A 22,746-nucleotide genomic window follows, 5' to 3' on the forward strand; every position below is an offset into this window, starting at 1 on the left:
AATAAATTTAATACCCGAAGTCTTTACCTTTTGATTCTAGAATATCCATTGATACCTTTGTATGTGAAAACTTGGTATTATTGTATCATTTATCTCATTAAAGTTAACCTTCTTGGAATATTTTATTATTTAGACAAATGCAATAAAATAGCTACTATTGTTTATCCAGAGATATTATATTTCATAAAACAGGAATTGCTGTTCATCGTTTTTACTTCTGTTGTGTGTATTCAGTTTAATTGTGTTTGGTTATCACTTTGTGATAGAAAGAATTTTTCTAAGGTACAAAATGAATTGTAGTCGCTTAAATTAAAACACACGCTTTTGAATCATATTAAAAACAAAGAGTTTTTGTTGTGTGGCTAAACAAGATAGCTTTTTCTGAAAACCCACTCATTCATTTACGCACCATTTGTTGAACCTCTTTATATTAGGTTTGTGTTCTGCTGAAAGTAGCAGAATACACATCTAATAGCAATTTCATGAAATACAGGTTTTATTTTTCTCACATAACAAGGAGTTTGGAAGCAGGCAGTTGCTGGCACTAGTGGTTCTACTTAATAATGCTTCAAGAGCTACATACTTTATGCCTTTCCTTTTACCGTTCTTTTTTTTTTTTTTTTTTTAACTGCATTGGGTCTTCGTTGCTGCATGTGGGCTTTCTCTAGTTGCGGCAAGCGGGGGCTACTCTTCATTTCAGTGTGCAGGCTTTTCATTGTGGTGGTTTTCTTGTTGCAGAGCATGGGCTCTAGGTGTGCAGGCCTCAGTAGTTGCAGCATGTGGGATCAGTAGTTTGGCGTGCGGTCTCTAGGGCATGCAGGCTTCAGTAGTTGTGGCACGCAGGCTCAGTAGTTGTGGCTCGCGGGCTCTAGAGTGCAGGTTCAGTAGTTGTGGCGCACGGGCTTAGTTGCAACGTGGCATGTGGGATCTTCCCGGACCAGGACTCAAACCCGTGTCCCCTGCATTGGCAGGTGGATTCTTAACCACTGTGCAGGGAAGTCCCCCTTTTACTATTCTTAATGTATTGGTGTTTTGTCTGTCCTTATGCTTGTAAGCCGCATGATAGCAAGATGGCTACTGTACCTCTGGGAATCATGTCTGTGTTCTAGGGAGGGAAGAAGGTAGAGGGCAAAAAGCTACTCCAGCTATACCTGTTTTATTTTTATCAAGTGAAACCCTGGTTCATCCACCTTGTGAGTTTGTGTGTTACTTATGTTTTAGTTCCTCATCTATTAAGTGGAGATATTGTCGTGGTGGTATTGGTTTTTTTTTGTGTGTGTGTGTGGTAATTAAAAATGATAATTCATGTGAAGTGCTTGGCACAGTGCATAGTTCACAGTAATCACTCCATGTATGTTATTATTGTTTTATATTATGTTATTAGTAATAGCTTGTATTTTTATTACTTGTATTTTTATATTAGCTCACAGTAGTCACTCAATACATGTATGCTATTATTGTTTTGTATTTTTAATAATTATTATTTATTTTATTTTGTATTAGGATTCAAAAAAAAAGCACAGAAATATATAGGGTAAAAAAGTTTTCCCCAACTGCTATTAACTGTTTGATTTGCAATTATTTATTGCTGTGTAACAAATTATCCCCAAACCTTGCAACTTAAAACAGTAATAAACATTTTTTTAAAAAAATTTATTTTATTTATTTATTTTTGGCTGTGTTGGGTCTTCATTGCTGTGCATGGACTTTCTCTAGTTGCGGCAAGTGGGGGCTACTCTTCGTTGTGGTGCACAGGCTTCTTATTGCAGTGGCTTCTCTTGTTGCGGAGCACAAGCTCTAGGTGCCCGGGCTTCAGTAGTTGTGGCACGTGAGCTCTAGAGCATAGGCTCAGTAGTTATGGCGCATGGACTTAGTTGCTCCGTGGCATGTGGGATCTTTCCGGACCAGGGCTCAAACCCATGTCCTCTGCATTGGCAGGCAGATTCTTAACCACTGCACCACCAGGGAAGCCCAGTAATAAACTTTTATCAGCTCACAGTTTCTGTGGGTCAGGAATTTAGGGGCAGACTGACTGGATAGTTCTAGGTCAGGGTCTCTTAGGAGGTTGCGTTTAAGACGTTGGCTGGGGTTACAGTCATCTGAAGGCTTAACTGAGGCTGGAGGACCTGCTTCCAAGGCTTCTTATGTGACTGGCAAGTTGGTGCTGAATATTGGTGGGAGGCCTCTGTTCCTCTCCAAGAGGGTCTGTCACAGAGCTGCTTGAGTATCCTCATGACATGGTGGCTGATTTTCCTCAGAATGAGTGATACAAGGGAAGCCATAAAGTCCTCAATGACCTAGCCTTGGAAATCACACGTTACTTCTGCTGAACTCTGTTGGCACACTGAGCAGCTCTAATTTAATGTGGGAGATGTCTGTCTTGCTTGGCTTTTAGACTGAATTGTTCATGAAGGGATAGGGGTTCATTAAAAAATATATATATAATATATTTATTTATTTGGCTGCATTGGGTCTTCGTTGCAGCATGCGGGATCTTTTGTTGTGGCACGTGGGTGCTTCATTGTGGTGCACAGTCTTCTCTAGTTGCGGCGCATGGGCTTCTCTCTAGTTGTGGTGCACAGGCTTCAGAGCATGTGGGGTCAGTAGTTGTGGCACACGGGCTCTCTAGTTGTGGTGTGCAGGATCCAGAGTACGCAGGTTCTCTACTTGTGGCGTGAGGGCTCTCTAGTTGTGGTGCGTGGGGTCAGTAGTTGTGGCGCACAGGTTTAGTTGCCCCATGGCATATGGGATCTTAGTTCCCCAACCAGGGATCAAACCCATGTCCCCAGCATTGGAAGGTGGATTCCTAACCACCGGACCACCAGGGAAGTCTCGATAGGGGTTCATTTTGATGGATTTTGATTGCTCATATTTTCTTTTCCCTTGAAGTAATCTTAATTTAAGATGTCTCTTTCTTTGCCTAATTATGAAATTCTATAAATCGTAAAAAGAAACCTATGAAAAATAAGTAGGTTGTTTAAAACATTTACCTAAAAATGTGAAAGGCCTTCTAAATGTTTGTGTAAACATAGTTAATTCTGTCATTATTCATACCAATAAACTTCAAGAACACAATACATTATCCTGTGTTTCTCAGAAAAGCTTTTGAAGAATGCCATTACTGTGAAAAGCTCTTGTCAAAAAAAAAAAAAAGTTAAAAGAAAAAGATTTGTTTCATTGTCACATAAGTTGTGGGAAGTCCATACATTGGTTATACATCTTTTGACATTTATAATGCACAGTGGCATATTAAAGCTCTGAGAATTTCATCGTGTAAACATGTCTCGCCTTGTTTAATCCAGTGTTTCTCAGGCTTATTTAATCATAGAAACTTTTTGCTTAATACTGGTTTTGTATACATGCCATAGTGCAGTGAAAATTTCTAATTCTTATGAAAGGTACAATGAACAGTGAGAGAGCAGAGGTTATTTGCTACTTTCTGGTACATTTGGGGATTTAAAAAACTACAAAGATGATAATTTATTATCAGACATGCATTTTGACTAATTTCCTGTAGATAGTGAAGTTCACAAAATTTTCAAATACTTAACTGTAGTTCACTATATAAAGAAACTTTAGAAAACCCAACTTAAATGTTGGATTATTAATGAAGATGTAAGGAAAGCATAAGGCTAGGAGTCAAATAGTCTGATTAGAAGTTTTGGCTGTGAATTAATACACAGTCTTTTTGTTCCTGTATAAATAGCTGTGAAATAATTGATATATATGACTTACCTCGTTCTTGTAAGGATTAGTTACAATAGTAGAAATGGAAATTTTATATCAGTATAAGTGTGTTGGTAATATTACTGAAACTACTGATGCTTTTGGGCATTCTAACAAATTAGTGAAAGACCTGAAAGACAGTAAGTGGAAGAAGGAGGACAAAAAACTCAAAGGGAGTAATTTTAAATGGCTGACAGGAAGTTATAATTGTTCCTTATGGAGTTTACTTTAATTCTCTTAATTTGCATATTTGGAATTTTATGATTGTAGAAAATCTTGATAATCTTTGTTAATATATTAGTGTAAGGCCTCCAAGCCCAGACCAGTCTCACTGTGAGATTATGGTATAATTCTATTCTTTTTACTCTTCCTGGGGTATTTGTGATTGTAGTATACATTACAGAATGCTAAGGATTAAAAATTTCTGTTCACCTCTTCTAATTTCCTTGTATTCCGTGTCTTCTCCATCTGAATTCTACATTGTTGCCTCTAGTCAGTGGATTTTACTTTTCTCTTACCTTTGATATAAATGACTTGAGCTTGTTTTTTTAGATTTATTTTAAACCATAGTTTACTAAGACATACAGTAAAATTCACTCTTTTTAGATGTACGGTTTTATGAAGTTTGACACATGGATTTGCTTGGGTGTCCAGTACTGTAATCAAGATATTGAAAATTTTATCATCCCAGAAAAGTCCCTTCATGTTTTTCTGTCGTTAATTCTGTCCCTCCTTCCTCAGCCCCTGGCAACCACTGATCTAACTTCTTTCCCTATACTTTTTTCTTTTCCAGAGCATCATATAAATGGAATCATACAATATGTAGCTTTTATGTCTAGCTTCTTTGACTTAGTATTATGTTTTTGAGATTGATTCATATTGTTAATGGTATTGCTAATTTGTTCCTTATTATTGCTGATTAGTATTCTGTTGTATGGTTGTACCACAATGTGTTTATCCATTTATTAGTTGATGGACATCTGAATTGTTTCCAGTTTTTGGTGATTATGAATAAAACTGCTGTAAACTTTCATGTACAGATCTTTATGTGGACAAATGCTTTCATGAAATGGGTTGAGCTTTTTCAGAGATCTTAATACTTCATTATTTTATTGTTGAAACTTTAGTGCCTACTTTATCTTTTGGAGAGAGATTAAGATACTAGAAGTAGGACTTCAGGTTTCTTGCTTATTGCACTGGGATGTAGTAAGAACTCAAATTTGTTTCTTTAATTTTTAAATTATGAAAATAATAAACAATATTTAAACCTAATGGTATATATACTAAGGATCCATTACATGTCAAACATAGTGCTAAGATTAAAAAGGATAAAAAGTATTTTTTGAAATGGTTCCTATTTTCTGGGATCATCATTTATACTCTTTGAGTGGAAAAGATTTATGGGAAATAATTGAAGAAGAAGTGGGGGACTTCCCTGGTGGTCCAGTGGTTAAGACTTCATCCAGTGCAGGGGGTGCAGGTTTGATCCCTGGTCCGGGAGCTAAGATCCCACATGCCTTGTGGCCAAAAAACTAAAACATAAAAAACAAGCAACACTGTAACAAATTCAGTAAAGAGCTTAAAAATGGTCCACATCAAAAAAATCTTTAAAAAAGGTGATTAAAATTTGTGATATGAAAAAATAATGTATGATACGATTGAAATATTAGGTTAAATCATATGAAATTGTTATAGTCAGAAACATTTGAATATTGGTAATATAATATGGGTCATCCAGGTTTATTGTAAGCTGGAAAGGTCAGAATGGGTCTCAGAAGAGATAGGTCTTAAGAAAATGTTAAGATACGGTTCTTCAAACGATACAGGAAAGTGAGAAGCCAATCGTAGAGAATAGCAAATTTAACCTAATTTTCTGAAATGAGAAATTTCTTGTATTAGACTAAATATTCTGTAATTCCTAGGACTTGGATATAGTTTTTAAAAATCATAGTTTTAGAAGGGACAAGGGAGAATCAGAGTGAAGTGCTAAAAAGAAAATTTGTTTAATCCAACCCTTACTGTTGAAAGTATTTTATAATTCATATTGGATCCTAAAATAGCAGATTTGATTGCCAGTACCTAAAAATTAGGATATATTTTAGACTCTTATATTTGTGTGAAATTCTTTGGATGGGGTATGTCATTTTACTAAGGGTCATAATTACTGTAATGCATAATGAACTTATTGCCTTTTCTTACATGTATTGCATCTAGTTCATAATTATTTCTACTTATATCTATAGCAGTGAGAGAAACACCTTGCTGTCTTTACTTACTTAAATTAAAATTCCAGCAGAGAGAAATATTACTATCCAGGAAATTTCTGATCTGAAAGTAGACCTGACATTACCAAAATAAGTCTGATTATATTAGTGTAGTATCTGTAGTGTTAAATCTTGCGTAAGAATTGGGGCTTTTTGTGTTCAAATTCGGAGGATTCACAGTATTGATGACTATTAGAAAGGGCTCAGTTATTATAGATGAATATACCATCTTTCCTTCCTTTACTTTTGGACCTTTCTATTAAACAGTTGTTTGTCCTTCTCGTATTATCCTCTATGTCTCTCAACCTCTCTTTCATATTGCCTCTCTCTCTTGCCTTCTGGGACTTTGCTTAGCTCTTAGTTCTCAGATTTTTTTTTTTTTTTTTGGCTGCACCATGTGGCACATGGGATGTCAGTTGCCCAACCAGGGATCGAACCTGTGCCCCTGCAGTGGAAATGCAGAGTCTTAACCACTGGACTGCCAGGGAAGTCCCTCAACAATATATTTTTTATTTTTGAAAAGCTGAGAACAAATTACCGAACTATTTCTGAAAGGAAAGTGAAGTGCTGTCTCTATTAAATGAAAGTGCTGGGAGGAGGTAAGCTGAACACAGTTTCTAGGTCATGGTCTGGCTTTTTAAAGAGTTACATGAACCCTTACTGGGATATTTAGTAGGCAACATCAAAAATGAACCCTAGGGAATACAGAGGTGTATCAGTTTGCTACGGCTGCTGTAGCACAGTACCAAAAATTGGATGGCTTAGACAAAATATAGGAAATATCTAGTTAGGGGCATAAGCTGCGATTGTCCTCTGTCCAGTTTCTGCTATACTGTACTCCTGCTACATCTTTGAGGAAAAATTTAGCAAGTTTCCAGGGAAAACATAGCTTTACTTTGAAGTATTAGAATTTTCTATGTATGATAGTCTTTCCAGTTTTATAAATCTTTTGAAGAGAAAATAATTATTTTTGGTCTATATTTGTTTCTTGGTTTTTTGAAAATACAAGTGACTTAGGTTTAATGACTAATTTCAGCTTCAAGCCTTTAATTAATGTAACCGTTGTGAAGAAAATAATCTTTGTGCCCAATTAAACTCCTAATACAAAACTTGTGAAGGTTTATTTAGATTCTTTGAATAATACACTTTAAAATTTCTATAATCTTGTACATTTAAACTATAACCTATAGAAAGCATGTTATGCCACCCTGAAGGTGGCTATATAAATTGTTTATGAGGTTCAGACCAAGACTAAAATATGTTGAAATGGAGAGTTTTGAAAAACGTTCTGTATAGCAAAGGAGACCAAATCATGCTAAAATGCAGAAAAAGACTATACATCAGTTTCCAGGCTACATTATTCAAAAAAATACAACCATAAAAAAGGTAATAAGATTACATTTTCACATTTCATGGCTAGTAAAGTGCATTAGGCTGCTCAGATATTCATAATTTACTGTGACATTTGGGAAGATTACATTTTGTAGTGCACAGCCATTACTACAGCTCACATAATAACTAGCCAGTGCCTAGACTTGGATTATGATCCCTGTCATTGGAAACAAATTTGTGTTTTGAAGGTTGATCAGTTTCAAATAACTATTAGAAAGGGTTAATGTGACATACTGTAGACCCTGTGCATGATTTTTAGGTATAATAGATATGCATATATATAGTATATCAAATATGCCACATATTTGTATGTACCAATTTCTGTCCTCAATTTTCTCCTTGAAAGGCATATTTTATAATATTTAAAGCAATGGAGAAATATTTGAAACACCTGTCTGGATACTGCTCTCACAGTATAAACTCAATTTAAAATCTGGTGAAATATTTGGAGGTTTTTTGGAAATTACTTTCAAAAATTAATTCTACAGCTTCTTGGAAGGGTGGTTACTGATGGTAATAAACACAGATCAAAATGAAAGATTGATGTAAGTAATGTTAAGGGGAAGGTAAGGTAACTTAAGTTAGTTGCAACTAGGTTTTTTTTAAATAATAAATTTATTTATTTATTTATTTATTTATGGCTGCATTGGGTCTTCGTTGCTGCGCACTGGCTTTCTCTAGTTGTGGTGAGCGGGGGCTACTCTTCGTTGCAGTGCGCGGGCTTCTCAATGAGGTGGCTTCTCTTGTTGCGGAGCACAGGCTCTAGGTGCGCGGGCTTCAGTAGCTGCAGCACACGGGCTCAGTAGTTGTGGCACACGGGCTCTAGAGCGCAGGCTCAGTAGTTGTGGTGCACAGGCTTAGTTGCTCCGCAGTATGTAGGATCTTCCTGGACCAGGGCTTGAACCCGTGTTCCCTGCATTGGCAGGCGGATTCTTAACCACTGTGCCACCAGGGAAGTCCTGCAACTAGGTTTTTGACCTATTCAGATCTGTGTGGAGGATGTCCAAAAGTGTATGTATACTACAAACTGTCCCCTGGCCCTCGTTCCCCAGATGCTCAGTTACCTCTTCAGAGGCAATCACTATTTAGTTTCTTGTGTATTGTTCTTAGGCATATGTCTGCATGTATATGTTTTACACTCAAATTGTAGCCCACTCTCATGCTTTTTGCCACTTCAGTTTTCTCAACTAAACAATGTATTTTAGAGATCTTTTTCTGTCAAATGGAGCTCCCTCATTTTTCAGTGGCTGCATCATATTCCATTATATGGTTAAACACAACTTTACTTTATAATGTGTTTTTTTGGGGGAGGTATTGTTTCTTCTATTTTCTATTAAAATGCTAAAATGAAGTTCTTGTATGTAAATATATCTGTGGAATAAATTTCTAGTTGTTAAGGTCGTCATTTGTGCTTTCTTCTATTTAGCGTAATTCTTTTGAGCTTGATTCATATTGTTAACTGTAATCAGTAGTTTCATTACCAAATAATTTTGTCTTTTATAGTAATTTTTCAATTTTCTGATATATATCATATCTGAAAATAATTGGAATTTAAATCCTCTGTTCTGATATCTATACATGTTGCTGCCTTTTGACCAAATGTGACTTCCGTATCTCCAGAATAATATCAAATGATAGTAATGATAGTGCATCCTAGTCTTATTTCTGACTTTCATGAGAATCATTCCAATTTTCCTATGTGGACATAATGCTGGCTTTTTTGGTGTATTTTATTATTAAAGAAAGTCTTTTAAAATTAATAAACGTAGAAAGTTTGATGGAAATATAAAACCACCATTTAGCTATGCCACAGTATTTACAGTTGCAGGTAAGATCCATCGATGGACGCTAAAAAGTATGATGAGAAACAAGATATTTGTATAGTCTCAAAGTATTCTTTACAAGAATGCTTAATAATTTAAAAGTGAAAGATAGTAACTTTAAAATGGAAAAAATTTGACAGACACTTCCTTAAGCAGGTGATCAAAGCTAACTTCACCAATAGCGAGACATACTGGCTTCAGGTACCATCCAAAATGATACACCGAGAAGGACACACATCACTTCTGGGGTATTTTTACCAAAAATGCATAGCCTGAATTTAAACATGAAGAAATGTTCAGACTGGAAGACAGTCTATAAAATAACTGACAAATACACTTAAAAAGTGTCAAATTCATGAAAGTCAAAGAATGCCTGTGCCACTGTGTCGGTTTGGAGAAGACTAAGGGGATGCTGATCCTGGATCAGAAAAAGGACATTAGTGTGACAGTGTCAATATTTGAGTAAGATCTGTAGTATTGTACCTTGTTTTAATGACTGTATTATGATGATGTAATATATTCACATTAGGGGAAGCTGGTTAACGGGTATACAGGAACTGTATATTTTGCAATTTTTTTTTTTTTTTCGGGTCTGCGGGCCTCTCACTGTTGTGGCCTCTCCCATTGCGGAACACAGGCTCCGGACGCGCAGGCTCAGCGGCCATGGCTCATGGGCCTAGCCACTCCGCGGCATGTGGGATCTTCCCGGACAGGGGCACGAACCCGTGTCCCCTGCATCGGCAGGTGGGCTCTCAACCACTGCGCTACCAGGGAAGCCCTATTTTGCAATTTTTGAATGTCTGAATTATTTCAGAATAAAAAGTTAAAGATAAAACAAGCAAAAAATAGTCACAAATAATCAAAAAATCAAAAAAAAATATCTCTATTACACTTCTTATGTAGCTTACAGAATTTTGGGGAGCACTTAGGGAACCAAGCACGTATACTTCATAGCCAGGACCATGTAGCTAGGAGAACTGGCCCAATCACACCAAGGGACTCTTTTAGCAGAAACCCATCTGTCATCTCCTTATGCTGCATGTTACTGATTATGCAAAGAATTGTACACTAGAATCTCTGCCAGAGCTTTCCTAGAAATCCCAAAAGCCTTTAAGACTGTGCTTGCTAGGAATTCTTATCTCCCTGCATGCAGATACTGCCTCCTGTTTTTCATTTTTCCATTTTTTCTTTCTCATGCCAGTGTGTATCTTTGACAGAACCTGGGACGCATATTAGTCCCTGGCTGCAAGGAGTTTTAATTGATTTCCTAGTTCTGTACCATCTTTGCTTTTCTGAAGTAAACTCTACGTGGTCATGTCTATTATTCTTTTTTTAAAAAAAATTTATTTGGTTGTGCCTGGTCTTAGTTGTGGGAGATGGGCTCCTTAGTTGCGGCTCATGGGCTCCTTTAGTTGCGGCTGGCAGGCCCCTTAGTTGCGGCTCATGGGCTCCTTAGTTGTGGCTTGCCGGCTCCTTACTTGTGGCAGATGGGCTCCTTAGTTGTGGCAGGCGGCCTCCTTAGTTGTGGCATGTGAACTCTTAGTTGCAGCATGCATGTGGGATCTAGTTCCCTGACCAGGGATCGAACCTGGGTCCCCTGCACTGGGAGCACGGAGTTCTAACTGGTGCGTCACCAAGGTAGTCCCTATTCTTTTATGAGCTGTTGGATTTTGTTTTGTACAATTCACTTTCTCCTAATTCTTGCCTACCTTTTAGGTTTAGGAAAGCATAATGAAAAATGAAGGTGTATTCAGAAGGACAGGAGTGTAGGTGAATCACGTATGTAACTGTTCTGACAGAGATCTTTAAAAAAATCTAGTTAAAAAAGATAGGCCTGCAAAGGTAATTCTAAAAGTATTTTAATTCCTTTAAACAATTGGGGTTTGTTAAAATTAAAAAACTTTCCCTCTGTGAGAATGCTATTGGTGAGATGGCAGGGTAGGAATAGGTCAGTACAGCTTTCTCTGGGTAGATTTTCTGATAGCAATATCAATGAAATAAATTTTCTTGATTACTGACTTTGAGTGTGTGACTAAGTTTGAGTTATCCTGATTATTGACGGGGGGATCAAAGTGGATAGGTGTAGTAAACCAAGAATTTGACAAGTAAAAGTTACATGTTTTGTGTCCACTCTAAGCCTCTTTCAGCTTTTCATTTTCGCTGTGAGCTCATACATGTATAAGTAGCAAAGGACATTTAGGTTGCTGTGAGTAGCTCACAGATTACCTAATTCATAAATGAACCATTGAATTAGAAGCAATTATAGAGCTAAGTTAGATCTTTATTAGTATCAGGGCAGTGGTAGTGATTTACCTAAACATCCTCCATTTGTTGAAAATACTTCCATTTTTATATTCTAAGTCTCGCTTGACTTTGTGCTATCTTAACTTGAAGATTTCTTTAGAAGCTTTATTTTTTTTAGAGCTGTGTGTGTGTGTGTGTGTGTGTGTGTGTGTGTGTGTATGTATTAAAGATCGTTTTATTGTTGTAGGGGGTAGAGAAGAATGTGTATGGGAGCACTGAATCCTAATCACTAGACTACCAGGGAAGAGAAGAATGTATATGGATAGTTACGTGAATCTAAAGCTTAGGAGTGTACTCTAGTTATATTGAAGAAGTACTAATGCTTTTAATGTTTTCTTTTTTTTCCCCCTCCTTCCTCCTGCCCCTGGAAGTTGGTAGGAGGGCAATTTGATTTAGAAATGAATTTCATTATTCAAGAAGGTGAGAGTATCATCTGTATGGTGGACCTATTAGAGAAATGTGATGTTACTTGCCAAGCAGAAGTCTGGAGCATGTTTACAGCCATTCTGAAGAAAAGCATACGAAATCTTCAGATCTGCACTGAAGTAGGCCTTGTTGAGAAAGTGCTTGGGAAAATTGAAAAAGTTGACAGTATGATAGCAGGTATGACTTTCCATAATACAGTGGTTGTGAAGAAATGAAGTTTGATTCTTAAGTACTCTATTTTTCTTATTTAATAATATTTATTAAAATAAATATTGAGCATCTAACATGTACCTGGAACTTTAGTGTCCAAACTGTTAAGTAAGCACCATATATTTTAATCTTTCAAGAAATATAAGTAGCTTTATTATTTTATTTTTTGCTTTCTTTGTTTCCAGATCTTTTAGTTGACATGTTGGGAGTGCTGGCTAGCTACAATTTGACAGTTCGAGAACTAAAGCTCTTCTTCAGTAAACTTCAAGGAGATAAAGGACAATGGGTAAGCTTAAATACTCTTTGATATTTGAAACTGTTCCCCTCCCCAAACATATTAGTAGCTTTTAAGAAATTGATATTGTTGCACAGGGGGTGAATGTCAAATTGAGGGGGAGAGATCAGTTAGAATAGCATTTAGCCCCCTACAGCTACTTTTTTGTTTTTTTACATCTTTATTGGAGTATAATTGCTTTACAATGGTGTGTTAGTTTCTGCTTTATAACAAAGTAAATCATTTATACATATACATATGTTCCCATATCTCCTCCCTCTTGCGTCTCCGTCCCTCCCACCCTCCCTATCCCACCCATCCAGGTGGTCACAAAGCACCGAGCTGATCTCCCTGTGCTATGTGGCTGCTTCCCACTAGCTAGCTATTTTACGTTTGGTAGTGTATATATGTCCATGCCACTCTCTCACTTTGTCACAGCTTACCCTTCCCCCTCCCCATATCCTCAAGTCCATTCTCTAATAGGTCTGTGTCTTTATTCCCGTCTTACCCCTAGGTTCTTCATGACATTTTTTTTTTCTTAAATTCCATATATATGTGTTAGCATACGGTATTTATCTTTCTCTTTCTGACTTACTTCACTCTGTATGACAGACTCTAGGTCCATCCATCTCACTACAAATAACTCAATTTCGTTTCTTTTTATGGCTGAGTAATATTCCATTGTATATATATGCCATATCTTCTTTATCCATTCATCTGATGATGGACACTTAGGTTTTTTCCATCTCTGGGCTATTGTAAATAGAGCTGCAATGAACATTTTGGTACATGACTCTTTTGAATTATGGTTTCCCAGGGTATATGCCCAGTAGTGGGATTGCTGGGTCATATGGTAGTTCTATTTGTAGTTTTTTAAGGAACCTCCATACTGTTCTCCATAGTGGCTGTACCAAGTCACATTCCCACCAGCAGTGCAAGAGTGTTCCCTTTTCTCGACACCCTCTCCAGCATTTATTGTTTGTAGACTTTTTGATGATGGCCGTTCTGACTGGTGTGAGGTGATACCTCATTGTAGTTTTGATTTGCATTTCTCTAATGATTAATGATGTTGAGCATTCTTTCATGTGTTTGTTGGCAATCTGTACATCTTCTGTGGAGAAATGTCTATTTAGGTCTTCTGCCCATTTTTGTATTGGGTTGTTTCTTTTTTTGGTATTGAGCTGCATGAGCTGCTTATAAATTTTGGAGATTAATCTTTTGTCAGTTGCTTCATTTACAAATATTTTCTCCCATTCTGAGGGTTGTCTTTCAGTCTTGTTTATGGTTTCCTTTGCTGTGCAAAAGCTTTGAAGTTTCATTAGGTCCCATTTGTTTATTTTTGTTTTTAGTTCCACATCTCTAGGAGGTGGGTCAAAAAGGATCTTGCTGTGATTTATGTCATAGAGTGTTCTGCCTATGTTTTCCTCTAAGGGTTTGATAGTTTCTGGCCTTACATTTAGGTCTTTAATCCATTTTGAGCTTATTTTTGTGTATGGTGTTACGGAGTGTTCTAATCTCATACTTTTACATGTACCTGTCCAGTATTCCCAGCACCACTTATTGAAGAGGCTGTCCTTTCTCCACTGTACAGTCCTGCCTATTTTATCAAAGATAGGTGACCATATGTGCATGCGTTTATCTCTGGGCTTTCTATCCTGTTCCATTGATCTATGTTTCTGTTTTTGTGCCAGTACCATACTGTCTTGATTACTGTAGCTTTGTAGTTTAGACTGAAGTCAGGGAGCCTGATTCCTCCAGGTCCGTTTTTCGTCCTCAAGATTGCTTTGGCTATTCGGGGTCTTTGTGATTCCATACAGATTGTGAAATTTTTTGTTCTAGTTCTGTGAAAAATGCCAGTGGTAGCTTGATAGGGATTGCATTGAATCTGTAGATTGCTTTGGGTAGTAGAGTCATTTTCAGAATGTTGATTCTTCCAATCCAAGAACGTGGTATATCTCTCCATCTATTTGTATCATCTTTAATTTCTTTCATCAGTGTCCTATAATTTTCTGCATACAGGTGTTTTGTCTCCTTAGGTAGGTTTATTCCTAGATATTTTATTCCTTTTGTTGTGATGGTAAATGGGAGTGTTTTCTTGATTTCACTTTCAGATTTTTCATCATTAGTGTATAGGAATGCCAGAGATTTCTGTGCATTAATTTTGTATCCTGCTACTTTCAGAAATTCACTGATTAGCTCTAGTGTTTTTCTGGTAGCATCCTTAGGATTCTCTATGTATAATATGTCATCTGCAAACAGTGACAGCTTTACTTCTTCTTTTCCGATTTGGATTCCTTTTATTTCCTTTTCTTCTCTGATTGCTGTGGCTAAAACTTCCAAAACTATGTTGAATACTAGTGGTGAGAGTGGGCAACCTTGTCTTGTTCCTGATCCTAGTGGAAATGCTTTCAGTTTTTCACCATTGAGGATGATGTTGGCTGTGGGTTTGTCATATATGGCCTTTATTATGTTGAGGAACGTTCCCTCTATGCCTACTTTCTGCAGGGTTTTTATCATAAATGGGTGTTGAATTTTGTCGAAAGCTTTCTCTGCATCTATTGAGATGATCATGTGGTTTTTCTCCTTCAGTTTGTTAATATGGTGTATCACGTTGATTGGTTTGCCTATATTGCAGAATCCTTGCATTCCTGGAATAAACCCCACTTGATCATGGTGTATGATCCTTTTAATGTGCTGTTGGATTCTGTTTGCTAGTATTTTGGTGAGGATTTTTGCATCTGTGTTCATCAGTGATATTGGTGTGTAGTTTTCTTTCTTTGTGACATCTTTGTTTGGTTTTGGTATCAGGGTGATAGTGGCCTCGTAGAATGAGTTTGGGGGTGTTCCTCCCTCTGCTATATTTTGGAAGAGTTTGAGAAGGATAGGTGTTATCTCTTCTCTAAATGTTTGATAGAATTCGCCTGTGAAGCCATCTGGTCCTGGGCTTTTGTTTGTTGGAAGATTTTAAACCACAGTTTCAGTTTCAGTGCTTGTGTTTGGTCTGTTCATATTTTCTGTTTCTTCCTGATTCAGTCTTGGCATGTTGTGCATTTCTAAGAATTTGTCCATTTATTCCAGGTTGTCCTTTTTATTGGCATAGAGTTGCTTGTAGTAATCTCTCATGATCTTTTGTATTTCTACAGTGTCAGTTGTTACTTCCTCTTTTTCATTTCTAATTCTGTTGATTTGAGTCTTCTCCCTTTTTTTCTTGATGAGTCTGGCTAATGGTTTATCAATTTTGTTTATCTTCTCAAAGAAGCAGCTTTGAGTTTTATTGATCTTTGCTATCGTTTCTTTCATTTCTTTTTCATTTATTTCTGATCTCATATTTATGATTTCTTTCCTTCTGCTAACTTTGGATGTTTTTTGTGCTTCTTTCTCTAATTGCTTTACGTGTAAGTTTAGGCTGTTTATTCGAGATGTTTCCTCTTTCTTAAGGTAGGATTGTATTGCTATAAACTTCCCTCTTAGAACTGCTTTTGCTGCATCCCATAGGTTTTGGGTCGTCGTGTCTCCATTGTCATTTGTTTCTAGGTATTTTTTGATTTCCTCTTTGATTTCTTCAGTGATCACTTGGTTATTAAGTAGTGTATTGTTTAGCCTCCATGTGTTTGTAGTTTTTACAGATCTTTTCCTGTAATTGATATCTAGTGTCATAGCATTGTGGTCGGAAAAGATACTTGATACAATTTCAATTTTCTTAAATTTACCAAGACTTGATTTGTGACCCAAGATATGATCTATCCTGGAGAATGTTCCACGAGCACTTGAGAAAAATGTGTATTCTGTTGTTTTTGGATGGAATGTCCTATAAATATCAATTAAGTCCAACTTGTTTAATGTATCATTTAAAGCTTGTGTTTCCTTATTTATTTTCATTTTGGATGATCTGTCCATTGGTGAAAGGGGGGTGGTAGAGGCCCCTACTATGAATGTGTTACTGTCGATTTCCGCTTTTCTGGCTGTTAGCATTTGCCTTATGTATTGAGGTGCTCCTATGTTGGGTGCATAAATATTTACAGTTGTTATATCTTCTTGGATTGATCCCTTGATCATTATGTAGTGTCCTTTGTCTCTTCTAATAGTCTTTCTTTTAAAGTCTATTTTGTCTGATATGAGAATTTCTACTCCAGCTTTCTTTTGGTTTCCACTTGCATGGAATATCTTTTTCCATCCCCTTACTTTCAGTCTGTATGTGTCTCTAGGTCTGAAGTGGGCCTGTTGTAGACAGCATTTATATGGGTCTTGTTTTGTATACATTCAGCCAGTCTGTGTCTTTTGGTGGGAGCATTTAATCCATTTACATTTAAGGTTATTATCGATATGTATGGTCCTAGTCCCATATTCTTAATTGTTTTGGGTTTGTTATTGTAGGTCTTTTCCTTCTCTTGTGTTTCTTGCCTAGAGAAGTTCCTTTAGCATGTGTTGTAAAGCTGGTTTTGTGGTGCTGAACTGTGTTAGCTCTTGCTTGTCTGTAAAGGTTTTAATTTCACCATCAAATATGAATGAGATCCTTGCTGGGTAGAGCAATATTGGCTGTAGGTTTTTCTCCTTCATCACTTTAAATATGTCCTGCCAGTCCCTTCTGGCTTGCAGAGTTTCTGCTGAAAGATCAACTGTTAACCTTATGGTGATTCCCTTTTGTGTTGTTGTTTTTCCCTTGCTGCTTTTAATATGTTTTCTTTGTATTTAATTTTTGACAGTTTGATTAATATGTGTCTTGGCATGTTTCTCCTTGGATTTATCCTGTATGGGACTCTCTGTGCTTCCTGGACTTGATTAACTATTTCCTTTTCCATATTAGGGAAGTTTTCATCTATGATCTCTTCAAATATTTTCTCAGTCCCCTTCTTTTTCTCATCTTCTTCTGGAACCCCTATAATTCAAATGTTGGTTTGTTTAATGTTGTCCCAGAGGTCTGTGAGACTGTCCTCAGTTCTTTACATTCTTTTTTCTTTATTCTGCTCTGCAGTAGTTATTTCCACTATTTTATCTTCCAGGTCACTTATCCGTTCTTCTGCCTCAGTTATTCTGCTACTGATCCCATCTAGAGTATTTTTAATTTCAAATATTGTGTTGTTCATCGTTGCTTGTTTCATCTTTAGTTCTTGTAGGTCCTTGTTAAATGTTTCTTGCATTTTCTCTTTTCTATTTCCAAGATTTTGGATCATCTTTACTTCCATTATTCTGAATTCTTTTTCAGGTAGACTGCCTGTTTCCTCTTTATTTGTTAGATCTGGTGGGGTTTTGTTTTGCTTCTTTATCTGCTGTTTGTTTTTCTCTCTTCTCATTTTTCTTATCTTACTGTGTTTGGGGTCTCCTTTTTGCAGGGTGCAGGTTCATAGTTCCCATTGTTTTTGGTGTCTGTCCCCAGTGGCTAAAGTTGGTTCAGTGGGTTGTGTAGGCTTCCTGGTGGAGGGGACTAGTGCCTGTGTTCTGGTGGATGAGGCTGGATCTTGTCTTTCTGGTTGGCAGCTCCACATCTGGTGGTGTGTTTTGGGTGTCTGTGGACTTATTATGATTTTAGGCAGCCTCTCTGCTAATGGGTGTGGTTGTGTTCCTGTCTTGCTAGTTGTTTGGCATAGGGTGTCCAGCACTGTAGCTTGCTGGTCATTGAGTGGAACTGGATCTTAGCGTTGAGATGGAGATCTCTGGAAGATTTTCACCGTTTGATATTATGTGGAGCTGAGAGGTCTCTTGTGGACCTGTGTCCTGAAGTTGGTTCTAACACCTCAGAGGCACAGCACTGACTCCTTGCTGCAGCACCAAGAGCCGTTCATCCACACAGCTCAGAATAAAAGGGAGAAAAGGTAGAAGGAAAGAAAAAGAAAGAAAGAAAGAGGATAAAATAAAATAAAGTTATTAAAATAAAAAGTAATTATTAAGAAAAAAAATTTTTTTACAAGAAAAAAAAAAAAGGACGCAAAGAACCCTAGGAGAAATGGTGAAAGCAAAGGTATAGAGACAAAATCTCACAAAGAAGCATACACATACACACTCACAGAAAGAGGAAAAGGGGAAAAAAATAATAAATCTTTCTCTCAAAGTCCACCTCCTCAATTTGGGATGATTCATTGTCTATTCAGGTATTCCACAGATGCAGGGTACATCAAGTTGGTTGTGGAGCTTTAATCCGCTGCTTCTGAGGCTGCTGGGAGAGATTTCCCTTTCTCTTCTTTGTTCGCACAGCTCCCGGGGCTCAGTTTTGGATTTGCCCCTGCCTCTGCGTGTAGGTTGCCGGAGGGCATCTTTTCTTCGCGCAGACAGCACGGGGTTAAAGGAGCAGCTGCTTCGGGGGCTCTGGCTCACTCAGGCCGGGGAGAGGGAGGGGTGCAGATGCGGGGCGGGCCTGCGGCGGCAGAGGCCAGCGGGACGTTTCACCAGCCTGAGGCGCGCCGTGCGTTCTCCTGGGGAAGTTCTCCCTGGATCCCGGGACCCTGGCAGTGGTGGGCTGCACAGGCTTCCCGGAAGGGGGGTGTGGATAGTGACCTGTGCTCGCACACAGGCTTCTTGGTGGCGGCAGCAGCAGCCTTAGCGTCTCATGCCCGTCTCTGGGGTCCGTGCTTTTAGCCGCGGCTCATGTCCGTCTCTGGAGGTCCTTTAAGCAGCGTTCTTAATCCCCTCTCCTCATGCACCAGGAAACAAAGAGAGAAGAAAACGTCTCTTGCCTCTTCGGCAGGTCCAGACTTTTCCCCAGACTCCCTCCCGGTTAGGCGTGGTGCACTAACCCCCTGCAGGCTGTGTTTCCGCCACCAGCCCCAGTCCTCTCCCAGCGCTCCGACCGAAGCCCGAGCCTCAGCTCCCAGCCCCACCCGCCCCGGCGGGTGAGCAGACAAGTCTCTCGGGCTGGTGAGTGGTGGTCGGCACCGATCCTTTGTGCGGGAATCTCTCCGCTTTGCCCTCCGCACCCCTGTTGCTGCGCTCTCCTACGCGGCTCCGAAACTTCCCCCCCTCCGCCACCCGCAGTCTCCACCCGCGAAGGGGCTTCCTAGTGTGTGGAAACCTTTCCTCTTTCACATCTCCCTCCCACTGGTGCAGGTCCCGTCCCTGTTCTGTTTTCTCTGTTTATTCTTTTTTCTTTTGCCCTACCCAGGTACGTGGGGGAGTTTCTTGCCTTTTGGGAGGTCTGAGGACTTCTGCCAGTGTTCAGTAGGTGTTCTTTAGGAGTTGTTCCACGTGTAGATGTATTTCTGGTGTATTTGTGGGGAGGAAGATGATCTCCGCCTCTTACTCTTCCGCCATCTTCCCTTCCCCCCCCCCCACAGCTACTTTTGCCATCACCTGACACAGGTGTGGACGAAGAGAACTGGGTGTTCCAGGCAGGTTGGTAATTTGGTCCTTCCTCAAATGTTTTAAATAATTTTTATTTTTTTAAAATTTCAATATTTTAAAATTCAACATAAAAATTCAACATTAAATTAGAGGAAAAGGGTAAGGACAGAGAAATAAAAATGTTGGGTAGCAGCATCTAGCTTCTCTTTGTATCAGTCTGAGTAGTTTAAACTTGAATAACCCACTCACTGAACAAAAGCACTGTGCTAATTGGCTCCGCCCTCTTTAGATGCAATTTCCTGGTCCTTTGCAATGGGTGGTAGTGGTCAACTGATTTTGAACTCCAGGTGCCTTATCAAACTGTTTCTTCCTACTGTTTAGTTACTTATGCCTTAGAGGAATACTAGTAAATATTTTCTCCGTTTTTGTTGCATTTCTAGGCTTATTTTAGAGCTCTTTAGAAATCATTGCCTGCAGCAACTACTCAGCCAGCTGATCCTTAATCTGCCTCTGTTTAAGTGTATCTAAATTTGTGCTCTGCAATTGTACACTCTAATTTATTGTATTAAAATGATTGTACTCTTTAGCTTCTTTGTATTGAACTCTAGTTCTCTGCCTGCTTTTAAGGTTTTCAGTGATTTTATTATGTTTCTTGGTGTGGTTTACCTTGTATTTATCCTTATTAGGGGTTCTTGCATCTGTGGGCTTATAATTTTCATCAAATTTGGGAACATTTTGATAATTATTTCTTCAAATATCATTTTTTTGTCCCTCTCCCCCTCCTTCTGGGACTCCAGTTACATGTTTTTTAATCTTCTTGGTAGTGCCCCTTGGGTCACTGAGATCTGTTCACATTTTTTTTAGTGTTTTCTCTTTGTGCTTCATTTTATTTTATTGATTTTTAAATAAATAAATTTATTTATTTATTTATTGGCTGCATTGGGTCTTGGTTGCTGCGCCCGGGCTTTCTCTAGTTGGCGGTGAGTGGGAGCTACTCTTTGTTGCGGTGCACAGGCTTCTCATTGCAGTGGCTTCTCTTGTTGTGGAGCACAGGCTTTAGGCACGTTGGGTTTCAGTAGTTGTGGCTCATGGGCTTAGTTGCTCTATAGCATGTGGGATCTTCCTGGACAAGGGTTCGAACCCATGTCCCCTGCATTGGCAGGCAGATTCTTAACCACTGTGCCACCAGGGAAGTCCCTGTGCTTCATTTTAGATTGCTTTAATTGCTATATTTTTAAGGCAGTTGATCTTTTCTTCTGTAATGTGTTAACAGGCATTAAAATTTTCAGATTTCAGATACTTTTAATCTCTGTCAATTCTATTTGGTTCTTTTTAATATCTTTCATTTGTTCCCTCATTCTTGTTTTCCTTTAAATCATTGAGAGATGGCAGCATATTAATAATAATAATTTAAATCATTGAGAGATGGCAGCATATTAATAGTTGCTTTAATGTTCTCATCCACTAATTCTGTCATCTCTGTCATTTTCTAGGTCAGTTTTTTGCTCACTCATTCTGCTTTTACTTGTAGGTCATATTTTCCTGTTTTTTTGGTGTGTATTTGGTTTTTTTTTGTGGTACGCGGTCCTATCACTGTCGTGGCCTCTCCCGTTGCGGAGCACAGGCTCCGGACGACGCGCAGTCTCAGCGGCCATGGCTCACGGGCCCAGCCGCTCCGTGGCGTGTGGGATCTTCCCAGAGCGGGGCACGAACTCGCATCCCCTGCATCGGCATGCGGACTCTCAACCACTGCACCACTAGGGAAGCCCTATTTTCCTGTTTTATACTAGTGATTTTAGACATAGTGATGTTAGTCATAGTGAGTTATTCCCTGTTGAGTGCTGGATTCTGTCATAGTTCTTTTAAGATTGTTAGACTGTTTTTGCAGGCAGGTAAGTTGCTTGTGGATTAACTTTATTCTTTCAGGCTAGTTTAAAAGTTTTTTTGGTCAGCCAATCTAGGCTGTTACTCCAGGGCTTATTATTAGGGCAGCCTTATTCTGGCCTGACTTTTCTAGGGTCTTTGTGAATGACCCTAAGTCTCAGACATGAGGCAAGCAAGACTGTGATCTCTCCGTAGTGCCTAGTAGGGTCTCAGCAATTCCTGGCTCTATATTTGCTCTGGGAATTCTTTGACTGATGGCTGTCAAAATCTTGGCTACCCCACCTTGTTGAGTTTTAAGGTAGAAATGAACAGTTTGGTATTATGCCAAAGGGTCAGTGCAGATTTCTGGAGTTTCTTCTCTGCATAGGTCCTTCCTCTGTAGTACTCTGCCCTGAAGTTTCTGTCTACCTCAGACTACCCATCCTCTAATTTCTGCCTCATCAGCTCAATGAGAATTTCAAGTTCTGTTTGGTCTTCTTCTCCCTGTGCAATGATATGTGATAAGGAAATTGACTGCAGGTAGAAAGTGTGGGTAATCTCATGCCTCATTTTGTTTCCCTTTCTCAAGGATCACAGTCTTGAGCTAGTGTGAAAACAGTTTTAGTTTCATACATTTTGTCCAGTTTTCAAGTTGATTATGGTGAGTTGGAAAGTATAGGTCCTGTTACTGTGTCATGTCCAGAAGAAGAAGTATACTGGTTTGATTTTGGTTTTGATTTATATTCAAATAATTTATGTATTCTGAATATGTAATTAAAACATTTTTTGTTATATTGGTGAATATAGAAAACTATAAGAAAATAGGAAAGGTTATGAACAGATATCTATTTACAGAGAGAGAAATCCCATAATCAAATAAACACTAAATCACTAATAATTAGAGATGTTCAAATGAAAGCAGTATTGATATGTCACCTTACATCATTTGTATTAAGAATTATAGAGTTGGATAATAGCAAGTATAATTGGAGAGATAGAGTTATTTTAAAGCTGTGTGCTACTGGTTGGAATGAACACCAATGGAGCCAACCTCAAGAGTAATCTAGTACTAGTTAGTCACTTAAATTATACCCATATCCAGTGAATTAGTAGTTTGCTCCTGAGTGCGTGTTCCAAGAAATTCTCACATAGTTCTGTAAGGAAATATGTATGAGGATGTTCACTGAAGCAT

The 22,746-nt window shown here is 38.4% G+C and overlaps 1 protein-coding gene across 1 annotated transcript in view; it reads left to right on the forward strand.

Moving 5' to 3' along the window:
- Positions 1–22,746, forward strand: part of LRBA (LPS responsive beige-like anchor protein) — a 732,049-nt gene that overhangs the window by 64,305 nt on the left and 644,998 nt on the right. The window contains exons 3-4 of the mRNA XM_030878183.2: positions 11,881–12,112; positions 12,331–12,431. Of these exons, the coding sequence (XP_030734043.1) occupies positions 11,881–12,112; positions 12,331–12,431 (333 nt within the window). The remainder of the gene's footprint in view (positions 1–11,880; positions 12,113–12,330; positions 12,432–22,746) is intronic.

The sequence above is a fragment of the Globicephala melas genome, chromosome 5, assembly GCF_963455315.2.
Source record: "Globicephala melas chromosome 5, mGloMel1.2, whole genome shotgun sequence".
In the NCBI taxonomy this organism is placed as follows: domain Eukaryota; kingdom Metazoa; phylum Chordata; class Mammalia; order Artiodactyla; family Delphinidae; genus Globicephala; species Globicephala melas.